General features: G+C 42.0%; 1 protein-coding gene across 8 annotated transcripts in view; it reads left to right on the top strand.

The window, feature by feature from the left end:
* Positions 1 to 24,069, top strand: part of LTBP3 (latent transforming growth factor beta binding protein 3) — a 1,979,464-nt gene that overhangs the window by 1,114,625 nt on the left and 840,770 nt on the right. For all 8 annotated transcript variants that reach the window (XM_073605046.1, XM_073605047.1, XM_073605043.1 and 5 more), the window contains 2 exons: positions 1,796 to 1,924; positions 2,225 to 2,392. In XM_073605046.1, coding sequence (XP_073461147.1) covers positions 1,796 to 1,924; positions 2,225 to 2,392 — 297 coding nt within the window. The remainder of the gene's footprint in view (positions 1 to 1,795; positions 1,925 to 2,224; positions 2,393 to 24,069) is intronic.

The following is a 24,069-nucleotide window of genomic DNA, read 5'->3' on the forward strand; positions in this document are numbered from 1 at the left end:
GTACCAATCTGTGTGTGATTTGAGGCTAGGACGGAGGTTCACCTTCCAGCAGGACAATGACCCCAAACACACTGCTAAAGCAACACTTGAGTAGTTTAAGTAGTTCAAAGCCCAGACCTCAATCCAATAGAAAATCTGTGGTCAGACTTAAAGATTGCTGTTCACAAGCACAAACCATCCAACTTGAAGAAGCTGGAGCAGTTTTGCAAGGAGGAATGGGCAAAAATCCCAGTGGTAAGATGTGGCAAGCTCATAGAGACTTATCCAAAGCGACTTGGAGCTGTGATAGCTGCAAAAGGTGGCTCTACAAAGTATTGACTTTAGGGGGGTGAATAGTTATGCACATTGACTTTTTCTGTTATTTTATCCTATTTCTTGTTTGCTTTACAATAAAAAAAAAAAAATCTTTGAGGTTGTGGGCATGTTCTGTAAATTGAAACACAAACAATTTTTTGGGGTAGATGGCGCTACCTACTGATAATTGATACCAAGACATGGATGAAAAAGAAAGAAAGGGGGAGCAGAAGAACTACACCACAAGTAAGTGTACCCCAGCAATGCTCAATGTGTATGATCCCAAACTCAAATAAAATAACAGTGCTTCAAATAAAGATGTGTCTGTGATATATCAGTGAGTGTTATATTAACATCATGTGCACCACGTTTTTCATCCACATCTTGGTATCAATTATCAGTAGGTAGCGCCATCTACCCCAAAAAATTGTTTGTGTTTCATCTTCAGGAGATCCCCTAGGGGACCTCTATTAGGGGAGGGAGCAGACCTATTCTTTATCCTAAGTTCGATTATATATATATATATTTTTATATGTTCTGTAAATTAAATGATGCAAATCCTCAAACAATCCATGTTAATTCCATCAAAACATGAAAAATGCCAAGGGGGTGAATACTTTTGCAAGGCACTGTAAATGCTAATTGGTGTGGCATACCTTCTGTAATCATGTCGTAAAGCAATATCCCTAGCATCATTGCAGATGTGTAAAATTCTTAGCAAGTTTGTCACTGAAGATGAAAGGCTTATGCCCTGTACACACGGTCAGACATTGATCGGACATTCCGACAACAAAATCCATGGATTTTTTCAGACGGATGTTGGCTCAAACTTGTCTTGCATACACACGGTCACACAAAGTTGTCGGAAAATCCGATCGTTCTAAACGCGGCGACGTAAAACACGTACGTCGGGACTATAAATGGGGCAGTAGCCAATAGCTTTCAATTCTTAATTTATTCTGAGCATGCGTGGTACTTTGTGCGTCGGATTTGTGTACACACGATCGGAATTTCCGACAACGGATTTTGTTGTCAGAAAATTTTATAGCAAGCTCTCAAACTTTGTGTGTCGGAAATTCCAATGGAAAATGTGTGATGGAGCCCACACACGGTCGGAATTTCCGACAACAAGGTCCTATCACACATTTTCCATCGGAGAGTCCAACCGTGTGTACGGGGCATTACAGCTGTAAAGCTAAGGAGAGCATGGAGATGCCTGAAATTTTACCTAAAACTCTTTTTCAAGCTTATGAAAGAAAAATATCCAACTGCTTAAACAGGGAAATGGGAATTCTGGGAAACCTGTGTTGGCGGCATGGTTGTAAAAGAACTATTTTTTAGGGCAGGTTTAGGAAATCTTAGCTGGTTGCAAAAAACAGAAATGTTAAATTAGAAAATGGTTTGGGTATCTCAATGGTATTTTTTTAGTCAAGTTTTCATGAAAGTATTAATTTCTGTTAAGTGATTTTCATTCATACTTTCTTGATTTTTACATCTCCAGAAATAGATGAATGTTCCCTTTTCTCAGAAATCTGCTCACCTCATGGCAAGTGTGAGAATCTAGATGGATCATATATGTGTATCTGTGACCCTGGCTTTGCACCTACTGAGGACCACAAGAAATGTGAGGGTGTGTATCCTATTTAATGATAGATAAGATAAGATACTTTATTGTCATTGTATACATACAACAACATTTATCGGGATACTCTTTACAACAGCAATAAAACATTTTTCAACACACCACACATACATACTCCTAGCACATGCCCACATGTTTTAAACACCTGTTTAAATATGACAAAATATAAAATGCTATTTAAAAAATGTAAATATAGATAAATAAATAGATAGATAGATAGACAGCACTTTACTAACTGTGTCAGCCAACTTGTTTCTCATATATCCTCTTTGTTTGCCTCCTGTAAAGAAGTTTCCCGTGGACTCGATCTTCGAGACTGCTTTCTGAGTCTGGATGACACTCTGTTCTGTGACAGTGTTCTTGCTGTAAATGTAACAAAAGAGCAATGCTGTTGTTCTTTGGGGGCCGGATGGGGTGACCACTGTGAGATCTATCCTTGCCCTGTGCACAGCTCAGGTACATCTTAATTATTTTATTGTATTTTTTCTCATGGTGTACTGTATCTGTATATCTATGGGCTCATTCACACGTGTGTCAATACCCTGTATTTAAGCAGCATTTATTCAGCATTTTTTAAAGCCTCATAATTGCCCTTGAACATCTGCCTTGAATATTACAATGGCACCACACAGTGCTGTTCACACAGGAGTGGTAGCGTTGTGTTAAAAATTAAGCAGCATTTCGCTTTTATGAGGCATCGACGATTGTCAGCTGTCTACATTGATCCATTCAATGGTAATGCTTTATAACTGCACCTATAGCTATTATGGCATGTTGGTGAAGCATTTATAAAGTGTTAGCTGGGCTCTGGGGGAGAGGCAGTGGAGGTCTGTGTATCCTAGAATGCACTGGGAAATAATAGAGAACTAGGACAGAGCAGCTCCAGCCACTTTCTTTTTGTAAAGAGCAGCTGTGTGTGGTAACACCATTTGTTTCTGTATGGGGCAGAAGCATCAAGTCAGCCAGCAATACTGATAGTGCCAAGCAGGAGCAGAGGCATTGAGCATTATTGCCAGTGACAAAGCTTTTTGATTCAGCAAAGCTGAGCTAGACCAAGCCAAGTGTCAAAGAAATGAAAGTATATGGATCTTGCAAAAATGTCTGCCATCACATCACAACCTAAACTTGCCTCAAAGTAGACCATTTTCTCAACATCACTTCTTCTTTAAGCACTTCACACGGGAAGAGCAACACTTCAATCATTCTTGAAGCGTTTTCGGTGTTTCATAAAAACAACAAAAGCACATCATAAACACATCATAAATGCCATAAGAAACCTAATGAGCATTGCTTCATTCTTCATAATCAACACACGTTTGGACAAGCCCTAAATGTATTTGTTTGTGATATTTGTTCTTTTCTTGTGACTATAACATAGGCTTGAAGCAGGACTCTGGCTATCTTGACCAAACATGACAATCTCTACCACTAAACATACCTTTTTCCTGCTTTCTTCTAGATAGCTTGGTAACAATATAGGTATTTCCTCCTTCTTTCTTAGTGGCAGCCTTTCTCCTGTACTAAGCTGCGCACACAAAGTGACATGTGAGCGCTGCTCAGTTTGGGAGTACTATGAGCCCAGGCTGTGTGATGGCACACCACCAACATTGGGGGGTGCCTTGTTGGTGAGGACAAGGTTCTCATGCCCACAACCCTTGCCCAGTGGTTGTGGGGGTCTGCAGGTGGGTAGCTTATCAGAATCTCAAAGCCCATTTTGATAATATGGGGGCCCTCAGATACCGCCCACCCTACGTGAATGAGTATGGGGGGTACATAGTATTCCTACTCATTCACACAAAAAAAAAGATGTCATCTAGAAATAGACACCCAAATGTTTATCAAATTCTTTATTGAAAAAATACCCCCCACATTTGTAAATCAATTGTCAGTCATGATGCCTGCCGCTGATTCACCAAAGAAAACAAAAAAAAGACCTGCTGCACACAAAAGCTGAATGACAGTAACCCGAGTAACCCTGTCATCAGCTATATAAAGAAAGAGGCAGCTTAGAATTTTGCGATACTTAAAATTATTCATACAATTGGGGAAAATAAATATTTAGTCCCCCTGCAGATTTTGTAAGTTTGCCCACTTACAAAGAAAAGAAGGATCTATAATTTTTATCATAGGTGTATTTTAAATGATGGAGACAATGAGAGAGAAAAACAATAAAGCGCCACCTAAGTGCAGTAGTAGGATCAATATTTAATGGCAAGGTACTTAAAATCACTCACAGGAGATAAGTAAATAACAGGCTCATTTGTTCCCAGTAGTCCAGGGGGCTCCCAGTGTCCGGAATCAGCTCAATGTGTGGCTGTGTGTGTGAAGAATCCTCAGCATGTAGTGGGGCCACCAGGAAGGCATCTGGAACCAGCGTAGAACGCATGGAAATTACGTCAAGGACAGCGGAGATACATCCGGAGGAACAGTGCAATAACAGGATGTGGACAGATAGGCTACGTGCTCAGAACATCAGCTCCTTCTACAGGTCTGGAGTGACAGTGTCACAAGGGTACTATTTATATGAACAGTGTCTCTGCTGTGGGATGGGACAACAGATCCCAGCGTGTGCGCTTGCTCTGATTGGCCACACAGGACCGGAACACAATGACACTATTACAGAAGGACAACCAATACATATAGGAAAAAGATTATGATATTCATGGCCAACTACTCTCACAGAAATGTCTTGATAAGGGTTACCCTACTTCTCTAATAGATGAGGCCTTTGACAACTATCGCAGTTTACCCACTGGTTCTCGCATACCACCACCTACTGCTACCAAACAACCTACACGATTCATCACACAATTTCATGCCAAAAACAAAACCGCTGGTCCTCTTCCCACTAGTGGGGATGTACGAATCCAAGAAACCCCTTTGCTTGACATGTCAATTTATCCATCATGGCCAAAAAAACTTTTCTGTCAAAGGGAAAAGCTATGCCCTAAAATAATTTTATAACTGTTCTACTGATTTTGTCATATATTGCCTCACTTGTTCGTGTGGATTGTTCTATGTTGGTAGAACCATTAGGGCCCTTAGAGCTCGTTTTGGTGAACATAGACGGTTCATTGAAAAGGGCTGTGACCATCATAGTTTTCCAAAACACTTTTTAGTGCACCACAACAAATGCACAGTTAGTCTTAGGGTGTGGGTCATTGAGTCTATTCCAGGGTCGTTTCCTGCGGCAGAACGTTATAAACGTCTGTGCCAGCAGGAGGACATAGAGGTACACACCCTATTGTGAGCCTCTTTTGCCTCAAGGTACCTGGTTTCCACCCCCCTATGTGAGCATCTTTTTTGAATAACATCTTTATTATTTCTTTTTTAGCGGACCCTTATGGTCCCACTCTTCACTTATCATCTATGATCCCCAACCATAGTAAGTATACTACTTCCCAGGCCCATAAGGCTTCCACCAATTGTATCATTTTATTGTTTATCGAAAAACGATTTTAATAGATTTTTGAGTAATTTCTTCATTTTTTATCTCTACCATGTTGTGAGTCTTACCCATCATGTGCTCATACCTATCGCCAACCTACACAACTGCATGTATCAATCATTGGGTGTACACACATACACACCACTAGTACATCCATGAGTCCATACAGGTACATACAGACCAATATTAGTACTTATATTGAAAATAGGGCCAGTCCATGTGTGTGTATATATATATATATATATATACAGTATCTCACAAAAGTGAGTACACCCCTCACACTTTTGTAAATATTTTATTATATCTTTTCATGTGACAACACTGAAGAAATGACACTTTGCTACAATGTAAAGTAGTGAGTGTGCAGCTTGTATAACAGTGTAAATTTGCTGTCCCCTCAAAATAACTCAACACACAGCCATTAATGTATAAACCGCTGGCAACAAAAGTGAGTACACCCCTAAGTGAAAATGTCCAAATTGGGCCAAAGTGTCAATATTGGCCATCATTATTTTCCAGCACTGCCCTAACCCTCTTGGGCATGGAGTTCACCAGAGCTTCACAGGTTGCCACTGGAGTCCTCTTCCACTCCTCCATCACGACATCACGGAGTTGATGGATGTTAGAGACCTTGCACTCCTCCACCTTGCTTTTGGAAATGCCCTACAGATGCTCAATAGAGTTTACGTCTGGAGACATGCTTGGCTAGTCCATCACCTTTATCCTCAGTTTCTTTGGCAAGGCAGTGGACATCTTGGAGGGGTGTTTGAGGTCGTTATCATATTTGAATACTGCCCTGTGGCCCAGTCTTCGAAGGGAGGGGATCATGCTCTGCGTCAGTATGTCACAGTACATGTTGGCATTCATGGTTAGGTCTGGAGACATGCTTGGCCAGTCCATCACCTTTACCCTCAGCTTCTTTAGCAAGGCAGTGGTCATCTTGGAGGGGTGTTTGGGGTCGTTTTCATGTTGGAATACTGCCCTGCGGGCCAGTCTCCGAAGGGAGGGAGATCATGCTCTGCTTCAGTATGTCACAGTACATGTTGACATTCATGGTTCTCTCGATGAACTGTAGCTCCCTAGTCCCAGCAGCACTCATGCAGCCCCAGACCATGACACTCCCACCACCATGCTTGACTGTAGGCAAGACACACTTGTCTTTGTACTCCTCACCTGGTTGCCACCACACACACTTTTTTATTCTCTCTTTTATTATGTAATTAGACATACATCAGATACATATAAATAAAAAACCTTCTTGTTTCCATATCATCATTACAATATACATTTATTCTCCCTTCTCCCCCCACCCAAAGTAACCCCCCCCTCCTCTCCTCTCCCTCTTATCTAAACCACTGTCTCATTCATCCACTCTTCACCTTTTCTATAATCTATCCACTTTCCCTATATATTCCCGAACCTATGCGCCCTCTGTGGTGTCACATACCATCTCGCCAGCAGTTTATAACCCATTTCCACTGTTCTTATATCACATGACAAGTATTACGCTGTCCCAAGAATTTTCCTTTTATGTTCTTCATCCCTAAGAAAGCCAATATCTTCTTTCTATTTTCCCATAGGGCGGAAATTCAGATTCTAGTTCTTTAATAAGGATTTTAGAAATTTTAGATATACTTCGATTTAAACTTAAAAGGGGAACAAAGTAGTTTCTCTATTAAAGAGAAAGTAAAGTCTCTTAAAAAAAATACACCCTGCAAGGCAAAGGCATAATGAGCTAGTATGCATAGCTGACCTTACCTGAGATGGAAGCCCCGGCATCTTGTGACTGGCCGGAGCCGCGATGACGTCACTCCTGCGCATGCGCGCTGGTGCCGCCACTTACGGCATGATCGCCATTAGAAATGCCATGCTCAGGCACGCGCATGCGTCATAGACATCGGTGCCAATATTCCTGCAAATATCTCCTAAACCATTTAGGTTTGGGAGATATTTCTTGTACCTACAGGTAAGCTTTAATCTAGGCTTACCTGTAGGTTAAAGTGGTTGTAATGGGTTTACAACCAATTTAATCTCATGTGCCCTTTTCCCCGCAATGGTTGTAGCAGTGATTGTGTAAAGTGCTTTAATTGTACATACCTCCATTTGTCTAGTGGCTTGTTTCCCCATTTCTGTGTAATTTCAGTATATGTATATATCCTATTCCCCTTCATCACATCTTGCAATAATATTTCCTCTTCTTTTGCCCATCTGTGAAATATATGTGTTCCTCTTTCCCCGGCTTAAAGTAGTTTGTGCCTAGTATAGACATAAGTGGTGAATTATATTCCCAGTGATGCAGTCTCCCTAATCCATCCCATATCTTAAAAGTGTTTCTAGTTAGTGGATTTGTACTAATTGCTAGGTCCCGATATTGCAGTGGAATCCAAACCATCTTTTGCAAATCTGTCTTACTTTGTGTAATCTCTATATTTACCCAACTTTCCCCCTCTTTATTATGCGCCCATTCTGCAATTCGAGAGATAGAAATCGCCTGATAATATTTCTCGAAGTCCGGTGCTGCTAATCCCCCTTCCCTTTTCTCCCTCACCAGTATTGCATATGCAATCCTGGGCCATTTATGTGACCATATACATTTTAATACCATTGATCTTAATTTCCTAAAATTTTCCAGAGGCACTGCTATTGGGATCATTTGGAAGATATAGATCATTCTAGTTAGAATATTTATTTTTACGGCGTTAATTTTACCTATCCATGAGAGAGGTTTATGTTTCTTAATCTTATTAAGCACTGGTATATAATTAGCCTCAAACATATTCCCCAGGGATGCCGTCAACTTTATGCCCAAATACCCCAATCCCTTGTTACACCATACGAAGGGGAATTTTGGGCTGAATTGCCAATTGTTCCTCCCTTAGAATATTAATGTTAAGACTCTCGGATTTGGACATACTTATTTTAAAGTTAGATAGTTTTCCATATCTGCTCAGCTCCCTCAGTATACTCGGAATTGTTATCCTAGGGTTGGACATATAGAATAGCAGATCATCCGCGTAAGCAGCTACCCTGTATTCTCGTTCTCCCACTCTCACCCCCCTGATATCCGAATTCTTACGGATCACTGCCAACAGTGGTTCCAATGCAATTATAAAAAGCATTGGGGAGAGGGGGCACCCCTGCCTTGTCCCGTTGAATAATTCAAGGGATGAGGATAAATTCCCGTTTACTCTGATTTTTGATGTTGGGTGATAATAAAAAGCAGATATCCATTTCATCATCTTAGTCCCCAAACCTAGGTATCTTAATGTTCAGAGCATAAACTCCCAGTCCACCTGTCGAATGCTTTTTTAGCATCTATCGACAGAAAAGCAACTGTTGTCTCCCCCCTTTGTACTTCATGGATCAAAAACATTGATTTAAGGCAGTTATCTCTTCCCTCTCTCCCTTTCACAAATCCTACTTGATCATTATGTATCCAACTCGGGAGTAGCGGTTTTAATCTCTCTGCAATTATTTTAGCGAAAATTTTTATATCCGTAATTAACAGAGATATTGGCCTATAACTCACTGGAACTGATGGGTCCTTCCCTTCTTTTGGAATGAGAGTTACATAAGCCAATAATGATTCCTCCCGCAAAGTCTCTTCTTCTGCCAGAGTGTTCAAATATTCACATAGTTTAGGTATCAAGATTCTCTGAAATCTTTTATAGTACAGAATAGAGTACCCATCAGGGCCCGGGCTCTTTCCCAGGGCCATACTGTTTATTGCACTTGCCACCTCTTCCTGATAAATCGGGGCTTCAAGTTGTTCCAGTTCCTCCTTAGGCACCTTGGGAAGGTCTAGGCCCCGCAGGTACTCCTGAACTTCTACATCGTGTTTCTCTATATCATCCCGTCTCTGATTCACCTTATATAACGTGCTATAATATGCATGAAATACTTTTGCTATTTCAGGAGATGAATATACCATCTTCCCCGTCGCATTTTAAATTTTTGGGATAAAGGACAGATTACTGGGAGGGGCTGGGGAAGACCCGGCTGTCATGGTGCACGTTGGCACCAATGACAAAGTCAGAGGCAGATGGAGTGTCCTAAAGAACGATTTTAGGGACTTAGGAGCTAAATTGAGGAAAAAGACCTCCAAGGTAGTGTTCTCAGGAATACTACTGGTACATCGAGCCACACCAGAAAGGCAGAGGGAGATTAGGGAAGTAAACAAGTGGCTGAAGAGCTGGTGTAGTAAGGAGGGGTTTGGGTTCCTGGAGGACTGGGCCGACTTCTCAGTCGGTAACTGGTACTATAGAAGGGACGGACTGCACCTAAATGAGGAGGGTGCAGATCTGCTGGGAATGAAGATGGCCAAAAAGTTAGAGGGGTTTTTAAACTAGGCGATGGGGGGGAGGGTCCAGAGACAGTGATAGCCAGCGCGGAAGATATTCCAGAGGGTAGTATTGGGGGCATTAGTGGTAGGTTAACCAAAGCACAAAAACACAAGGTGAGTATAGTAGCAAGTCCTAGTTGCAATCTTGAAACACCCAATACGAGGACAATATGCGACCGGTCTAAACTATGTGGCATGTTCACTAATGCCAGGAGCATGGCGGACAAGATGGGTGAACTAGAGATACTGTTGTACAAGGAGGATTTGGATTTTGTGGGAATTTCAGAGACCTGGTTCAACAGCTCTCATGATTGGCTGGCAAACATTCAAGGGTATACCCTATACCGCAAGGATAGAGAGGGTAAAAAAGGGAGAGGGGTATGCCTATATATCAAGAATAATGTACAAGTGAATGTGAGAGATGACATCACTGAGGGGGCTAGGGAGGAGGTGGAATCTTTATGGGTAGAGCTCCAAAGGGATGAAGCTAAGGGGAAAATAATACTGGGAGTATGCTATAGGCCCCCTAACCTGAGGGAGGAAGTGGAGACGGATCTCCTATCACAAATTGGATTAGCAGCAAGGATGAGAAGTGTTATCATAATGGGGGATTTTAATTATCCAGACATAGACTGGGCGGAGGGAACTGCACATTCATTTAAGGCTCGCCAGTTCCTTAATGTCTTGCAGGACAATTTTATGGGTCACATGGTAGACGCACCAACTAGAAATAAAACATTACTAGATCTACTGATTACCAACAATACAGACTTGATCATAGATGTGGAAATACGGGGCAATTTAGGTAACAGCGATCACAGGTCAATTAGTTTTAGTATAAATCACACAAATAGGAAACATGAAGGGAACACAAAGACACTGAATTTCAAAAGAGCCAACTTCCCTAAACTACAAACCTTGCTAAAAGGCATAAATTGGGATAAAATATTAGGAACAAAGAATACGGAGGAGAGATGGGTTTGCTTTAAGAGCATATTAAATAAGGGCATTAGCCAATGTATCCCATTGGGTAATAAATTTAAAAGAGCGAACAAACATCCTGGATGGTTTAACTCCAATGTAAAAATGCATATAAAAGCAAAGGTGAAGGCCTTCAAAAAATACAAGGTTGAGGGATCATCCTCAGCATTCAGAATTTATAAAGAATGCAATAAGAAATGTAAGGGTGCAATTAGGACGGCTGAGATAGAACATGAAAGACACATAGCGGAGGACAGCAAAAAAAATCCCAAGAAATTCTTTAAGTATGTAAACAGTAAAAAAGGGAGGACAGACCATATTGGCCCCATAAAGAATGAGGAAGGACATCTGGTTACAAAGGATGGGGAGATGGCAAAGGTATTGAATTTATTCTTCTCCCCAGTCTTCACGAGTTAATCGGGGGGCTTCAGTAACCAAAACTGCAATGGCTTATCCTCATGACACAACACAGGAAGCACCTACATGGTTAACAGAGGACGGAATTAAAATTAGACTTGAGAAACTTAACATTAATAAATCACTGGGACCAGATGGCTTGCATCCGAGGGTACTTAGGGAACTCAGTCAGGTGATTGCCAGACCGTTGTTCCTAATTTTTACAGACAGTCTATTGACTGGAATGGTACCAGCTGATTGGAGAAAAGCCAATGTAGCACCAATATTTAAAAAGGGCCCAAAAAACATCCCTGGGAATTACAGACCAGTTAGCCTAACATCAATAGTATGTAAACTCTTGGAGGGGATGATAAGGGACTATATACAAGATTTTAGTAATAAGAATGATATCATTAGCAGTAATCAGCATGGATTCATGAAGAATCGTTCTTGCCAAACCAATCTATTAACCTTCTATGAGGAGGTGAGTTGCCATCTAGATAAAGGAAGGCCCGTAGACGTGGTGTATCTGGATTTTGCAAAAGCATTTGACACAGTTCCCCATAAACGTTTACTGTACAAAATAAGGTGCGTTGGCATGGACCATAGGGTGAGTACATGGATTGAAAACTGGCTACAAGGGCGTGTTCAGAAGGTGGTGATAAATGGGGAGTACTCAGAATGGTCAGGGGTGGGTAGTGGGGTTCCCCAGGGTTCTGTGCTGGGACCAATCCTATTTAATTTGTTCATAAACGACCTGGAGGATGGGATAAACAGTTCAATCTCTGTATTTGCAGACGATACTAAGCTAAGCAGGGCAATAACTTCTCCGCAGGATGTGGAAATCTTGCAAAAAGACCTGAACAAATTAATGGGGTGGGCGACTACATGGCAAATGAGATTCAATGTAGAAAAATGTAAAATAATGCATTTGGGTGGCAAAAATATGAATGCAATCTATACACTGGGGGGAGAACCTCTGGGGGAATCTAGGATGGAAAAGGACCTGGGGGTCCTAGTAGATGATAGGCTCAGCAATGGCATGCAATGCCAAGCTGCTGCTAATAAAGCAAACAGAATATTGGCATGCATTAAAAGGGGGATCAACTCCAGAGATAAAACGATAATTCTCCCGCTCTACAAGACTCTGGTCCGGCCGCACCTGGAGTATGCTGTCCAGTTCTGGGCACCAGTCCTCAGGAGGGACGTACTGGAAATGGAGCGAGTACAAAGAAGGGCAACAAAGCTAATAAAGGGTCTGGAGGATCTTAGTTATGAGGAAAGGTTGCGAGCACTGAACTTATTCTCTCTGGAGAAGAGACGCTTGAGAGGGGATATGATTTCAATTTACAAATACTGTACTGGTGACCCCACAATAGGGATAAAACTTTTTCGCAGAAGAGAGTTTAATAAGACTCGTGGCCACTCATTACAATTAGAAGAAAAGAGGTTTAACCTTAAACTACGTAGAGGGTTCTTTACTGTAAGAGCGGCAAGGATGTGGAATTCCCTTCCACAGGCGGTGGTCTCAGCGGGGAGCATTGATAGCTTCAAGAAACTACTAGATAATCACCTGAATGACCGCAACATACAGGGATATGTAATGTAATACTGACACATAATCACACACATAGGTTGGACTTGATGGACTTGTGTCTTTTTTCAACCTCACCTATTATGTAACTATGTAAGGATAAACTTTTTTTTTCCCTTACTACTCTGGCCAGCAATTTCCCGGGTTTATTACCCCATTGATACCTTTCTTTATTAACTATATGAAAAGCCTGTTTTCTGTCCTGTTCTAACAATTGTACTAATTCCTCTATTTTTTCCTTTAATTCTCGTCTCCGGGATTCCCTGGGGTCTTGTCATTTGTTCCAAGTCATAAATCTCTCTATATAAGGTTCTAAGTTTCTCCCCACTCTCTTTCTTCTTCCCAGCTCCAACCCCTATCAATATTCCCCTTATAAAGACCTTGTGTGTTTCCCAAAAGTTGACCGGGGGATTTCTGGTGTATCATTAGTCGCAAAAAAATTCTCCAACTCTTGCTCAACTTTTTTATTTACCTCAAAGTCCTGAGTGAGAGAGTCATTTAATCTCCAGTTCCTTCCCCGGTAGGCTCTTGCGATAATTCTAGTTGCATCACTACTGGGGCATGATCAGAGAGAGTTATTGCTTTAATCTCCACTTTTTTAAGATACGGTAATAATTGATGTTCTATAAGGATGTAATCAATCCTTGAGAATGGATCATAAAGGAAAAAATTTGCGCTAATCAAAATGTGTAAGCAAGCAGCCAGCAAAGTTCGTTGATATCAAACATAAAATCCAATAACAAATATATTGCTGCGCTAGAAACAGTCCAGAAAGGTCTGAAGAATGGGAGAAGTCCAATCACCAGATATAGTGCAGATGTGAAGGGGCACTCGTCACCACGTGATAATGTAGTCTGCTTACCAGAAGGCTGTACAGATTAGGCATGTATGGATATTCCTCAATAACATCCAGCAAGTCCAGCTCCCTGGAACCCCTCGTCATCACAGACAGCAACCTCCGTATAACTTCCTTCACAGATCTATAACTCCCAGTAATCGCATCAAAGGTGGAACTTTCCAATATGTGGTCATCAAATACCCAGGAAGAGAAATGAAGGACCCATAGTGAAGCCCGTAATAGTAATAAAACAATTTTATTGTAGTAACTTACAGTTAGAAGTTCAAATTTGCATGCATCAAAAAAGGACAATTGGCTGCAGCGTTCAGCGTGCTGGTGTCAACCTGCATGACATGTTTCTTCCTAATGGATGTCTTCAGAGGCGTGGCTTCAATGACCACCGCACGCTATATATATATAAAAAGCTGGGCATAGCTCAGTGTGCATCTATCGTACGGTGCGCCGTGCACAAGCGCACCAGATGCAACCACCGGTATGTAACGTGAGGAGATGACTATACGTCACTCCGCACATAGCTAGAATGTAAACAACGCACTGCGCATGTCTACATCCATAGAAAACCCTGATGGATTAAACGTAGTTGGCAACAGCTGACGCGACCTCACGTCACTGACAGCAAAAACAAAAAACTGATAGGATAATGGCAGTGGCAACAGATGATGCGATGCCGCATCATAGCCAACAGCCCGTCCAATGGAAAAGAGTTAGAAAAGGTAAAAATATATTGAATAGGCGCGGACAAACTGCCTGCCAGCGCGTACCATGATATACAGCCAGGAGCAGGAAAAAAAATGCTTAAGTGTATTCAGTCTGTCTAACACTAAACGGACTGAAATGCAGTCAAATACAAGTTCACATATTCCAAATAAAAAATATAATACAATACATAAAATAGACCCCAATATATGCAAACTAGAAATCAATAAATGTCATTGGAAAAAATCATGTACAAACTACTCAAAAAGGGCTATGAGTATATATAAAAAAATATTTTTAGAAAAATCCTGAACAAAACAAAGAATGTGGAATGTGTTAAAGCTAGCTGTTATTAATGAAGCTATTAACATCCCACTCCACATTCAACCCGTAGGGCGTATAACATTTCAAGGTGTGTATCCACCGGGTTTCCAACCTCGAAATTTTTCTCTTGGTATAGCTACCTCTCCAATGAGGTGTGAAACGATCAAAGGCAGTAATAATAGTCCCCGCTGGGTTTTTATTGTGACATTCCAGATAGTGACGTGATACTGTATGTTTAGGAAAACCCTTCTTTATATTCGTTAGATGTTCTTTAACACGCACATTCATGGCTCTCATAGTGCGGCCCACATATTGTAGACCGCATGGACAGGTCAATAAGTACACCACGTTTTTAGATGTACAAGTAATAAAGGTGTCTATATCAAAAACCTTTGCAGTAGAGTTTGACTTGAACTGACAGATTTTTTTGTTTTTATTGCTATTAATGCGACACACTTTACATTTGCGACACGGAAAGAAACCTTTAGAGTTCTGGAAGAAGGAGACCCTATTGGGGGCATCAAGAACATTAGGGGCAACTTGCAATCTCAAGGGAGGTACTCCTCTATAGATAACCTGTGGATGTTCAGGTAGAGAGGGGCCCAAAATTGTATCATTCTTTAACACGGCCCAGTGTTTTTTTGAGGATTTTCTTTATATCATAATGTTGTCGTGAATAGGTGGTCAGTAGAGAGAACTCATGAGTGTTATTATTATTGATAGCTCTGTCCCTTCCCTTCAACATTATAGCCCTATCCATGGTGGCAACCTCTTCAATGGTTTTATCCAAGTCGGCATTATCCACTTGCCACCCGCCATATAGCAGAATGACGGCGGCAAAGTGGTTTCAAAATCCTGACTGGACATCATATGACGTCCGCAGGATATTGAGCCGCTGTGCGCCCCCGGGGGCGCGCATCGCAGCGATCGTTGTTGCGGTGTGTCAGTCTGACACCCCGCAGCACCGATCTAGGTAAAGAGTCTCTGACGGAGACTCTTTACCGTGTGATCAGCCGTGTCCAATCACGGCTGATCATTATGTAAATAGGAAGAGCTGGTGATCGGCTTTTCCTCACTCGCGTCTGACAGACGCGAGTAGAGGAGAGCCGATCGGCTGCTCTCCTGACAGGGGGGGTCTGTGCTGATTGTTTATCAGCACAGCCCCCCCTCGGATCCTACCCAGGACCACCAGGGAAGCGATCCACACTGGACCACCAGGAATGCCTCTAGACCACCAGGGAAATGCCACTGTGTGCCCAGGCAGCTGCCAATCTGTGCCCAGGCAGCTGCCAGTCAGTGCCCACTCCAATGCCTACCACTGCCAGTGCCACCAGGGATGCCCATCAGTGCCTCATATCAGTGCCGTGTATCAGTGCCCATCAGTGCCACATATCAGTGCCCATCAGTGCCGCCTATCAGTGCCCATCAGTGCCGCCTATCAGTGCCCAGCAGTGCCGCCTATCAGTGCCGCCTATCAGCGCCACCCTATCAGTGCCCAGCAGTGCCCAGCAGTGCCGCCTTTCATTGCCCATCAGTGTCGCCTATCAGTGCCCATCAGTGCCAACCAGTGCCACCCAGTACCACCCATCAGTGCCCATCAGTGCTGCATATGAGTGCCACCCATCAGTGCCGCCTACCAGTGCCCAATCAGTGCCGCATATCAGTGCCCATCGTCAGTGCCCGTCAGTGCCCGCTCATTGGTGTCACCTCATCGGTGCCACCGTATCAGTGCCTGTCAGTGCCACCTTATCAGTGCCCATCAGTGAAAGAGAAAACTTACTTATTTACAATTTTTTTTAACAGAAACAAAAGCAAAACTTTTATTTTTTTCAAAATTTTCGGTATTTAGCAAAAAATAAAAACCGCAGAGGTGATCAAATACCACCAAAAGAAAGCTCTATTTGTGGGAACAAAATGATAAAAATTTAGTTTGGGTACAGTGTAGCATGACCGCGCAATTGTCATTCAAACTGCGACAGCACTGAAAGCTGAAAATTGGTCTGGGCAGGAAGGTGTCTAAGTGCCCTGTATTGAAGTGGTTAAGATACCCTTTTTACAAAAACATGGTTTTAAGATCAGAGGCCTGCACCAAAAAGTCTTCCCTGAAAGTACAGTTACGCCTTAGACGGGTGAACTGACTTTTAGGAACCGCTTTCAACCATGATGGATGGTGGCAACTCCTCTGTCCAATGTAGCCATTTTGATCTGTCTCCTTAAAGAAAGTTGTGGTCCTAAATTTATTATCAAAAATCTGTATATTCAAATCCAGAAAGTGAATGGCAACCCTACTCATTTCGAATTGTAGGGATATGCCCAAGTTGTTCTGATTCAATACTTACATATAATTGGTCAGTGATGTTTCATCACCATCCCATAGGAGGAGGATGTCCGGGTTTTGTTCCACTGTCCATTTCAGTTTTTAAGGATCTAGTTTTGAACAATCTAGAAAAACTGAAAATTCGTAAAGATCCAAATAATCAGAAGTTTCAAGATGGGATGAAAGCCCTAAAAGATAGGGGTGACATAATTGTTCGACCAGCTGACAAAGGGGGGAAATTGTTATCTTAGATAAAGAAGCTCATACTTCTGAAATGAGGAGAATTTTGTCCGATACCGAAACTTATCTCCCCCTCCTTCATGATCCTACTGCAAAATATAAAAGCGAGTTAGAGAAACTCATTGAGAAGGGTTTTAACAGACACTTGATGAATAAAAAGGAAAAAGCATTTTTGGTTCCTATGGCCCCTCGGATTCCAGTTATTTATTTTTTACCAAAAATCCACAAAAGTTTAGTTAACCCGCCAGGGAGGCCCATTATTAGCGGGTTGGATTCCGTTACCTCCCGTATTGGGAAATATATTGATGGGTTCTTACAACCTTTGGTATATCAGACCCCTTCTTTTCTGAAGGATTCCTCTCAGGTTTTACAGGTTTTGGAGACTCTTGAGTGGAAGGATGGTTACATCATGGCCACTGCCGATGTGTCTTCATTATACACCATATCCCATTCCGATGGTTTGGATGTAGTGGACTCCTTCCTCAATAGAGATAATCAGTTGGTCTCTTCACAGAAGGAATTCATTTTACTCCTGCTTAGGTTCGCCATGACGCACAATTACTTCTGGTTTGGGGGTTCTTTTTACCTCCAAAACAGAGGGGTAGCTATGGGCGCAAAATTTGCGCCCAGTATGGCTAATTTGTTCATGGCCAAATAAGAGGAGGATGTCGTCTATGCTAACAGGCGGCCAGAATTGGTGTACTGGTGCAGATATATAGACGACATCCTCCTCCTATGGGATGGTGATGAAACATTGCTGACCAATTATATGCAGGTATTGAATCAGAACAACTTGGGCATATCCCTACAATTCGAAATGAGTAGGGTTGCCATTCACTTTCTGGATTTGAATATACAGATTTTTGATAATAAATTTAGGACCACAACTTTCTTTAAGGAGACAGATCGAAATGGCTACATTGGACAGGGGAGTTGCCACCATCCGTCATGGTTGAAAGCGGTTCCTAAAAGTCAGTTCACCCGTCTAAGGCGTAACTGTACTTTCAGGGAAGACTTTTTGGTGCAGGCCTCTGATCTTAAAACCAAGTTTTTGGAAAAAGGGTATCTTAATGCCGACTTGGATAAAACCATTGAAGAGGTTGCCACCATGGATAGGGCTATAATGTTGAAGGGAAGAGACAGAGCTATCAATAATAATAACACTCATGAGTTCTCTCTACTGACCACCTACTCACGACAACATTATGATATAAAGAAAATCCTCAAAAAACATTGGGCCGTGTTAAAGAATGATACAATTTTGGGCCCCTCTCTACCTGAACATCCACAGGTTATCTATAGAGGAGTACCTCCCTTGAGATTGTAGGTTGCCCCTAATGTTCTTGATGCCCCCAATAGGGTCTCCTTCTTCCAGAACTCTAAAGGTTTCTTCACGTGTCGCAAATGTAAAGTGTGTCGCATTAATAGCAATAAAAACAAAAAAAACTGTCAGTTCAAGTCAAACTCTACTGCAAAGGTTTTTGATATAGACACCTTTCCTAAACATACAGTATCACGTCACTATCTGGAATGTCACAATAAAAATCCAGTGGGGACTATTATTACTGCCATTGATCGTTTCACACCTCATTGGAGAGGTAGCTACACCAAGAGAGAAATTTGAAGGTTGGAAACCCGGTGGATAGACACCTTTAAATGTCTTACACCCTACGGGTTGAATGTGCAGTGGGATGTTAGTAGCTTCATTAATAACAGCTAGCTTTAACACATTCCACATTCTTTGTTTTGTTCAGGATTTTTCTAAAAATACTGTTTTTATCTATACTCATAGCCCTTTTTGAGTAGTTTGTACATGATTTTTTCAATGACATTTTATTGATTTCTAGTTTGCATATATTGGGGTCTATTTTATGTATTGTATTATATTTTTATTTGGAATATGTGAACTTGTATTTGACTGCATTTCAGTCCATTTAGTGTTAGACAGACCGAATATGCTTAGGGTTTTTTTTTCCTCCTCTTGGCTGTATATCATGGTACGCGCTGGCAGGCAGTTTGTCCGCGCTTATTCGATATATTTTTGCCTTTTTTAACTCTTTTCCATTGGACGGGCTGTTGGCTATGATGCGGCATCGCATCATCTGTTGCCGCTGTCATTATCCTATCAGTTTTTTGTTTTTGCTGTCGGTAACGTGAGGTCGCGTCAGCTGTTGCCAACTACGTTTAATTCATCAGGGTTTTCTATGGATGTAGACATGCGCAGTGCGTTGTTTACATTCTAGCTATGTGCAGAGTGACGTATAGTCATCTCCTCACGTTACATGCTGGTGGTTGCATCTGGTGTGCTTGCGCACGGCGCGCCGTGCGATAGATGCACACTGAGCTATGCAACCATTAACCTTTGTATATATATATATATATATATATATAGCGTGCGGTGGTCATCGAAGCCATGCCTCTGAAGACATCCATTAGGAAGAAACATGTCAGGCAGGTTGACACCAGCACGCTGAACGCTGCAGCCGATTGTCCTTTTTTGATGCATGCAAATTTGAACTTCTAACTGTAAGTTACTACAATAAAATTGTTTTATTACTATTATGGGCTTCACTATGGGTCCTTCATTTCTCTTCCTGGGCATTTGATGACCACATATTGGAAAGTCCCACTTTTGATGCGATTACTGGGAGTTGTAGATTTGTGAAGGAAGTTATACGGAGGTTGCTGTCTGTGATGACAAGGGGTTCCAGGGAGCTGGACTTGCTGGATGTTATTGAGGAATATCCATACATGCCTAATCTGTACAGCCTTCTGGTAAGCAGACTACATTATCACGTGGTGATGAGTGCCCCTTCACATCTGCACTATATCTGGTGATTGGACTTCTCCCATTCTTCAGACCTTTCTGGACTGTTTCTAGCGCTGCAATATATTTATTATTAGATTTTATGTTTGAATCCTTGAGAATGACCCATGGACTGGGGAATAGAAGGTATAATCCCTTTTCCTTGGGTGCCTAACTCTCCATACATCTACCAGCTGACACTCAAGTAACATTTTTTTTACTGCCTTTTGCCTTTCAGGTGTATACCGAGAAGGGCCCCTCCGTAGTATCCACCCAAGGGTCTATACTCAGATTTAAATCTCCTGCTGTTATAAGTTTACCTTCCTTAAAGACCTCCAGTTTTTTCAAGACCTTCCTTAAAAATATATCTGGTTCCCTATTTGGGGAATAAATGTTCGCCAATGTACATTCCATGTTGAACTGTCTCCCCTTTATAAAAAGAAACCTATCCTCAGTGTTCGCCTGCTGCTCTCTTATGCCCTATACACACGGTCGGATTATCCGAAGGAAAATGTGCAATCGGAGCTTGTTGTCGGAAATTCCGACCGTGTGTGGGCTCCATCAGACTTTTTCCATCGGAATTTCCAACACACAAAGTTTGAGAGCAGGCTATAAAATTTTCCGAGAACAAAATCTGATCGCGTCAATTCCGACCGCGTGTGGCCAATTCCAACACACAAAGTGCCACGCATGCTCAGAATAAATTCAGAGACGGAACTGCTCGGTCTGGTAAAATTAGCGTTTCGGAATGGATATAGGACTTTCGTCACACTGCAATGTTTTAAATTGTTTAATGCAGTGCACTCTCTTTTTCTTTATAATGCTAGAAGAATTAAGTTGTTTTGCTGCTCATATTCACACAGAGTTCTCACAAACTTCTTTCTTTATTATTTATCATGATTTCATCAATATAATATTTTGATTTGTCACCTCTACCGAATTTTTTTTTTTTTTTTAATGTTTTTAGATTAAAACTTTTTCTTTAGGATTTCTTTAAAGCCTGATCTTGTTTTGGGTGTGTTTTGTGTGTCAAGTTACCATAACACAATTATTATCTTGTATTATTTAATCTCAAGGAGGTTGCTTGGTGTTGGTCTCTCTTGTTAATTTCACATTGTATTTTTGAAATGTACCTGCCTCCTCACAAACAAACTGTCTTTTTTGAATGAAAACACACATAGGCGAGTATAATAGAAAAAAAAATACCTTTATTAGGGGTCATAACCAAACAAAGAGGGAGGCAACGCTGAATAAAGTGCAGAAATTGGCAAAGCCTTTGGTCCCCAGGGCACACATCAACTATTTTACTGCAAAATTGGTGGCCTGAGGAGTCCATATATAAGGGAGTACAATCTGGTCCAGAAGTCCAAGAGATCATGAACAGCAGCAGATGACATGTATTGTCCCCAGGCTGTGGTCATACAAGAGCCTGCATCTTTTCTCAGACCAGACTGAACCCAGGGCCATCACTCTCTGGTCTTCCTAAGATGCTTCCTTCCAGGCTGTGGCTCTGGTGTTGGAGGTGTGGCAGGAGGAGGAGGAGGAGGAGGAGTACCTGGAGGAGGAAGAGGAGGAGGACCATGGTTGAGCTCACAAAGGTGGCTTTGGCTTGTGTGTAGTCCCCTCAACCCCTTATTTAGGGCTTGGAAATGAGATACTCACATATTAGGCGTTGACCCTCCTCCATTTCCTGCATTTTGCAGGCTGTTATGTATGCAAAGTCCTCTTGAACCCTGTGGGGGGTTCTGAGGGCCTCAGTAGCCTTCCAAAATAAGCCAATTGCTGCCTCCTCCAGGTTACTCCTCTTCCTGTCATTTTTCCTGTCATCCTGGTGGAGAGGGAGGGACCTGAGTATTGGGCAGGCTACTGGGTCCGGCCACCTCCTGGCTGAGACTTTACTGTGTATGAAAAAGGGACATCGTTTTAGTTTTTGGTTCATCAATCACAATAATAAATTAGTAATCCAAACTAACATAGATTTAACATCATTAATTTGACCAACAGAAATATTTAGAAGAATGCTATAACTGGCTCAAGCTGCGCTCCTCCACATGTTGCTGCCTGGAAGGCCCAGGTTGGGCGTCTGAAGCCTCAGATGGGGTGGTAGGAAGCGTGGAAGGAAGAGTGGAGAGTGCTAGCCTGGGTTCAGTCTGACCTGCCAGAAAATGCAGTCTGTCATAGTACCACAGCCTGGGGACATAAATGTCATCTGCAGCTCCTGATCTAAGGGAGTCCTGAATCTTTTTGTGCTCCCTTAGATAAGTGCTCCTCATGCCACCAATTAGGGCCTTCAAATAGGTGATGTCTGCCGTGGGGATCACCGGCTTCACAAATTCCAGAAATGTATCCAGCGCTGCCTTCCTCTTTGTTTGATTCTTATAATGTGGGTGGTTTACCTGCCACAGACAGGGCAGCTCCCTGAACATATCAATGAATATGGGGATAAAGTCCTGATCATTCAATATATCCATTTTCTCTGCAAGACACAACACAAGACAAATCCTAATGTCAGGCTAAAGTCTCCTAATCTTGTCCCAATATAGGCCTCAATTTCTAAGCCGTATAGGCCCAAGTTTAAATGTTACCTTTATTATCACGATCGGCGCTTCCTCTACTCTTTCCTCCGCTCACAGATCGTATGTACTACGCACGCATGTTACGCTTTATATACACTGCGCATGCATGAAACTCTGCCCACCCCTGATGTTCTTTCTAGTCTATTCCCCGCCCCTTCTCGTTCCGTGCAGTGGGGAAGAGCATATGGTGGAGACAGAGCAGGTGCCTGATAATAGCAGCAACGAGTAGGAGGAGGAGGAGGAGGAAAGGCCAGAGCCAGAAATGTCACAATATCGGAGGAGACAATTTAAGGCCTCAAATATGTCTTTTGTTGAGATGGTGGAGATGGTCGACATACTGAAGAGGGCCGACTATGACGGGAAGTATGGACCTTACCCCAACCCCAATGTCAGAAAGGCCAAGATCATGGCGAAAGTTGTGAAGAGTCTGCACCATAATTTTGGGGTACGGCGATCCAAGGATCAACTCAGGAAGCGGTGGTCGGACCTCAAAATCAGGGAGCACGATCAGTATAGAAGGATCAGGAGAGTGCTGAAAAAAAGTAAGTAGTTGTCCTGTGTTCCTATTCTTTCTTTTTATTATGTTTGTGCTGCTCCATGTGCTTTTCTTTACTGTTGTACAGTTTAAAATGGCAACTTTCATGGTTATGGACACATTGTTCGTTTGTAGGAAACATTGTTTATTCGGCCAATAAAACACCATGTTTTGTCCAGATGCATTTCAATACATATTTTCTGGCCTACTTCTCTTATAATAATTTTGTTGTCTAGATGGGTTTGTAACTAGAATGAAATGCAAACTAGATTCTGTGTAAGGAGAGGACACTCAGCAGCTGTTTACACATCTGGACGCTGGAGCACTCGTGTTGGACACAAGAACACCCTTTTTATTAGGGGGCCCACACAGGTGCTCCAGTGTATACTATAGGGGTGTCTCCATCTGTGAAGCTTGTACAAAACAGGTAAGTATTCAAGCTTGACAAAGGAAAGACTATTTCTTCATCTTGCAACTCTGCCAAAAAAGACAATTGTACCCCACTTCCAAGCAATGTTTCATATTCCTATTTCTGCCATCAAATATCTATGTGCTAAGTATACCTTTTTTTTTGTTTACATAGGGGAGAAAAGACTCGGAGGACACCACTCATCAGAGGAGACAACAGACCCCCACCTCATGAAGAAGTGGAAATCCCACAAACACAACAGGAGGAGGAGAGAGACGTTGTAGAAATTGTCACCACAACAGGTGAGTGTCTGTGACCACAGCTTCAGGTAAGAGATGGATGCCGGCATATTTGTAATACATGGTGTATTTTTTTTCTATATTTTTAGGTGATGGTGATGTTGTGGATGAAGGTCATTTCACCAGTGAAAGTGCCCAGATCCTGATCGGGGAGATCATGGGGTGTAATAGGGACTTGGATAACATCAAGCAAAACATCAATGATGTTCAAAACAAAATGAAGAACATCATTGATGTTTTAGGGAGAGTTTAAAACCCCTTGAAATCCCTAACTTATTTCTGCTTTGTTTTTCTGACAATTTTTAGAACAT

This window comes from Aquarana catesbeiana, linkage group LG11 (genome assembly GCF_042186555.1).
Source record: "Aquarana catesbeiana isolate 2022-GZ linkage group LG11, ASM4218655v1, whole genome shotgun sequence".
Classification (NCBI taxonomy): domain Eukaryota; kingdom Metazoa; phylum Chordata; class Amphibia; order Anura; family Ranidae; genus Aquarana; species Aquarana catesbeiana.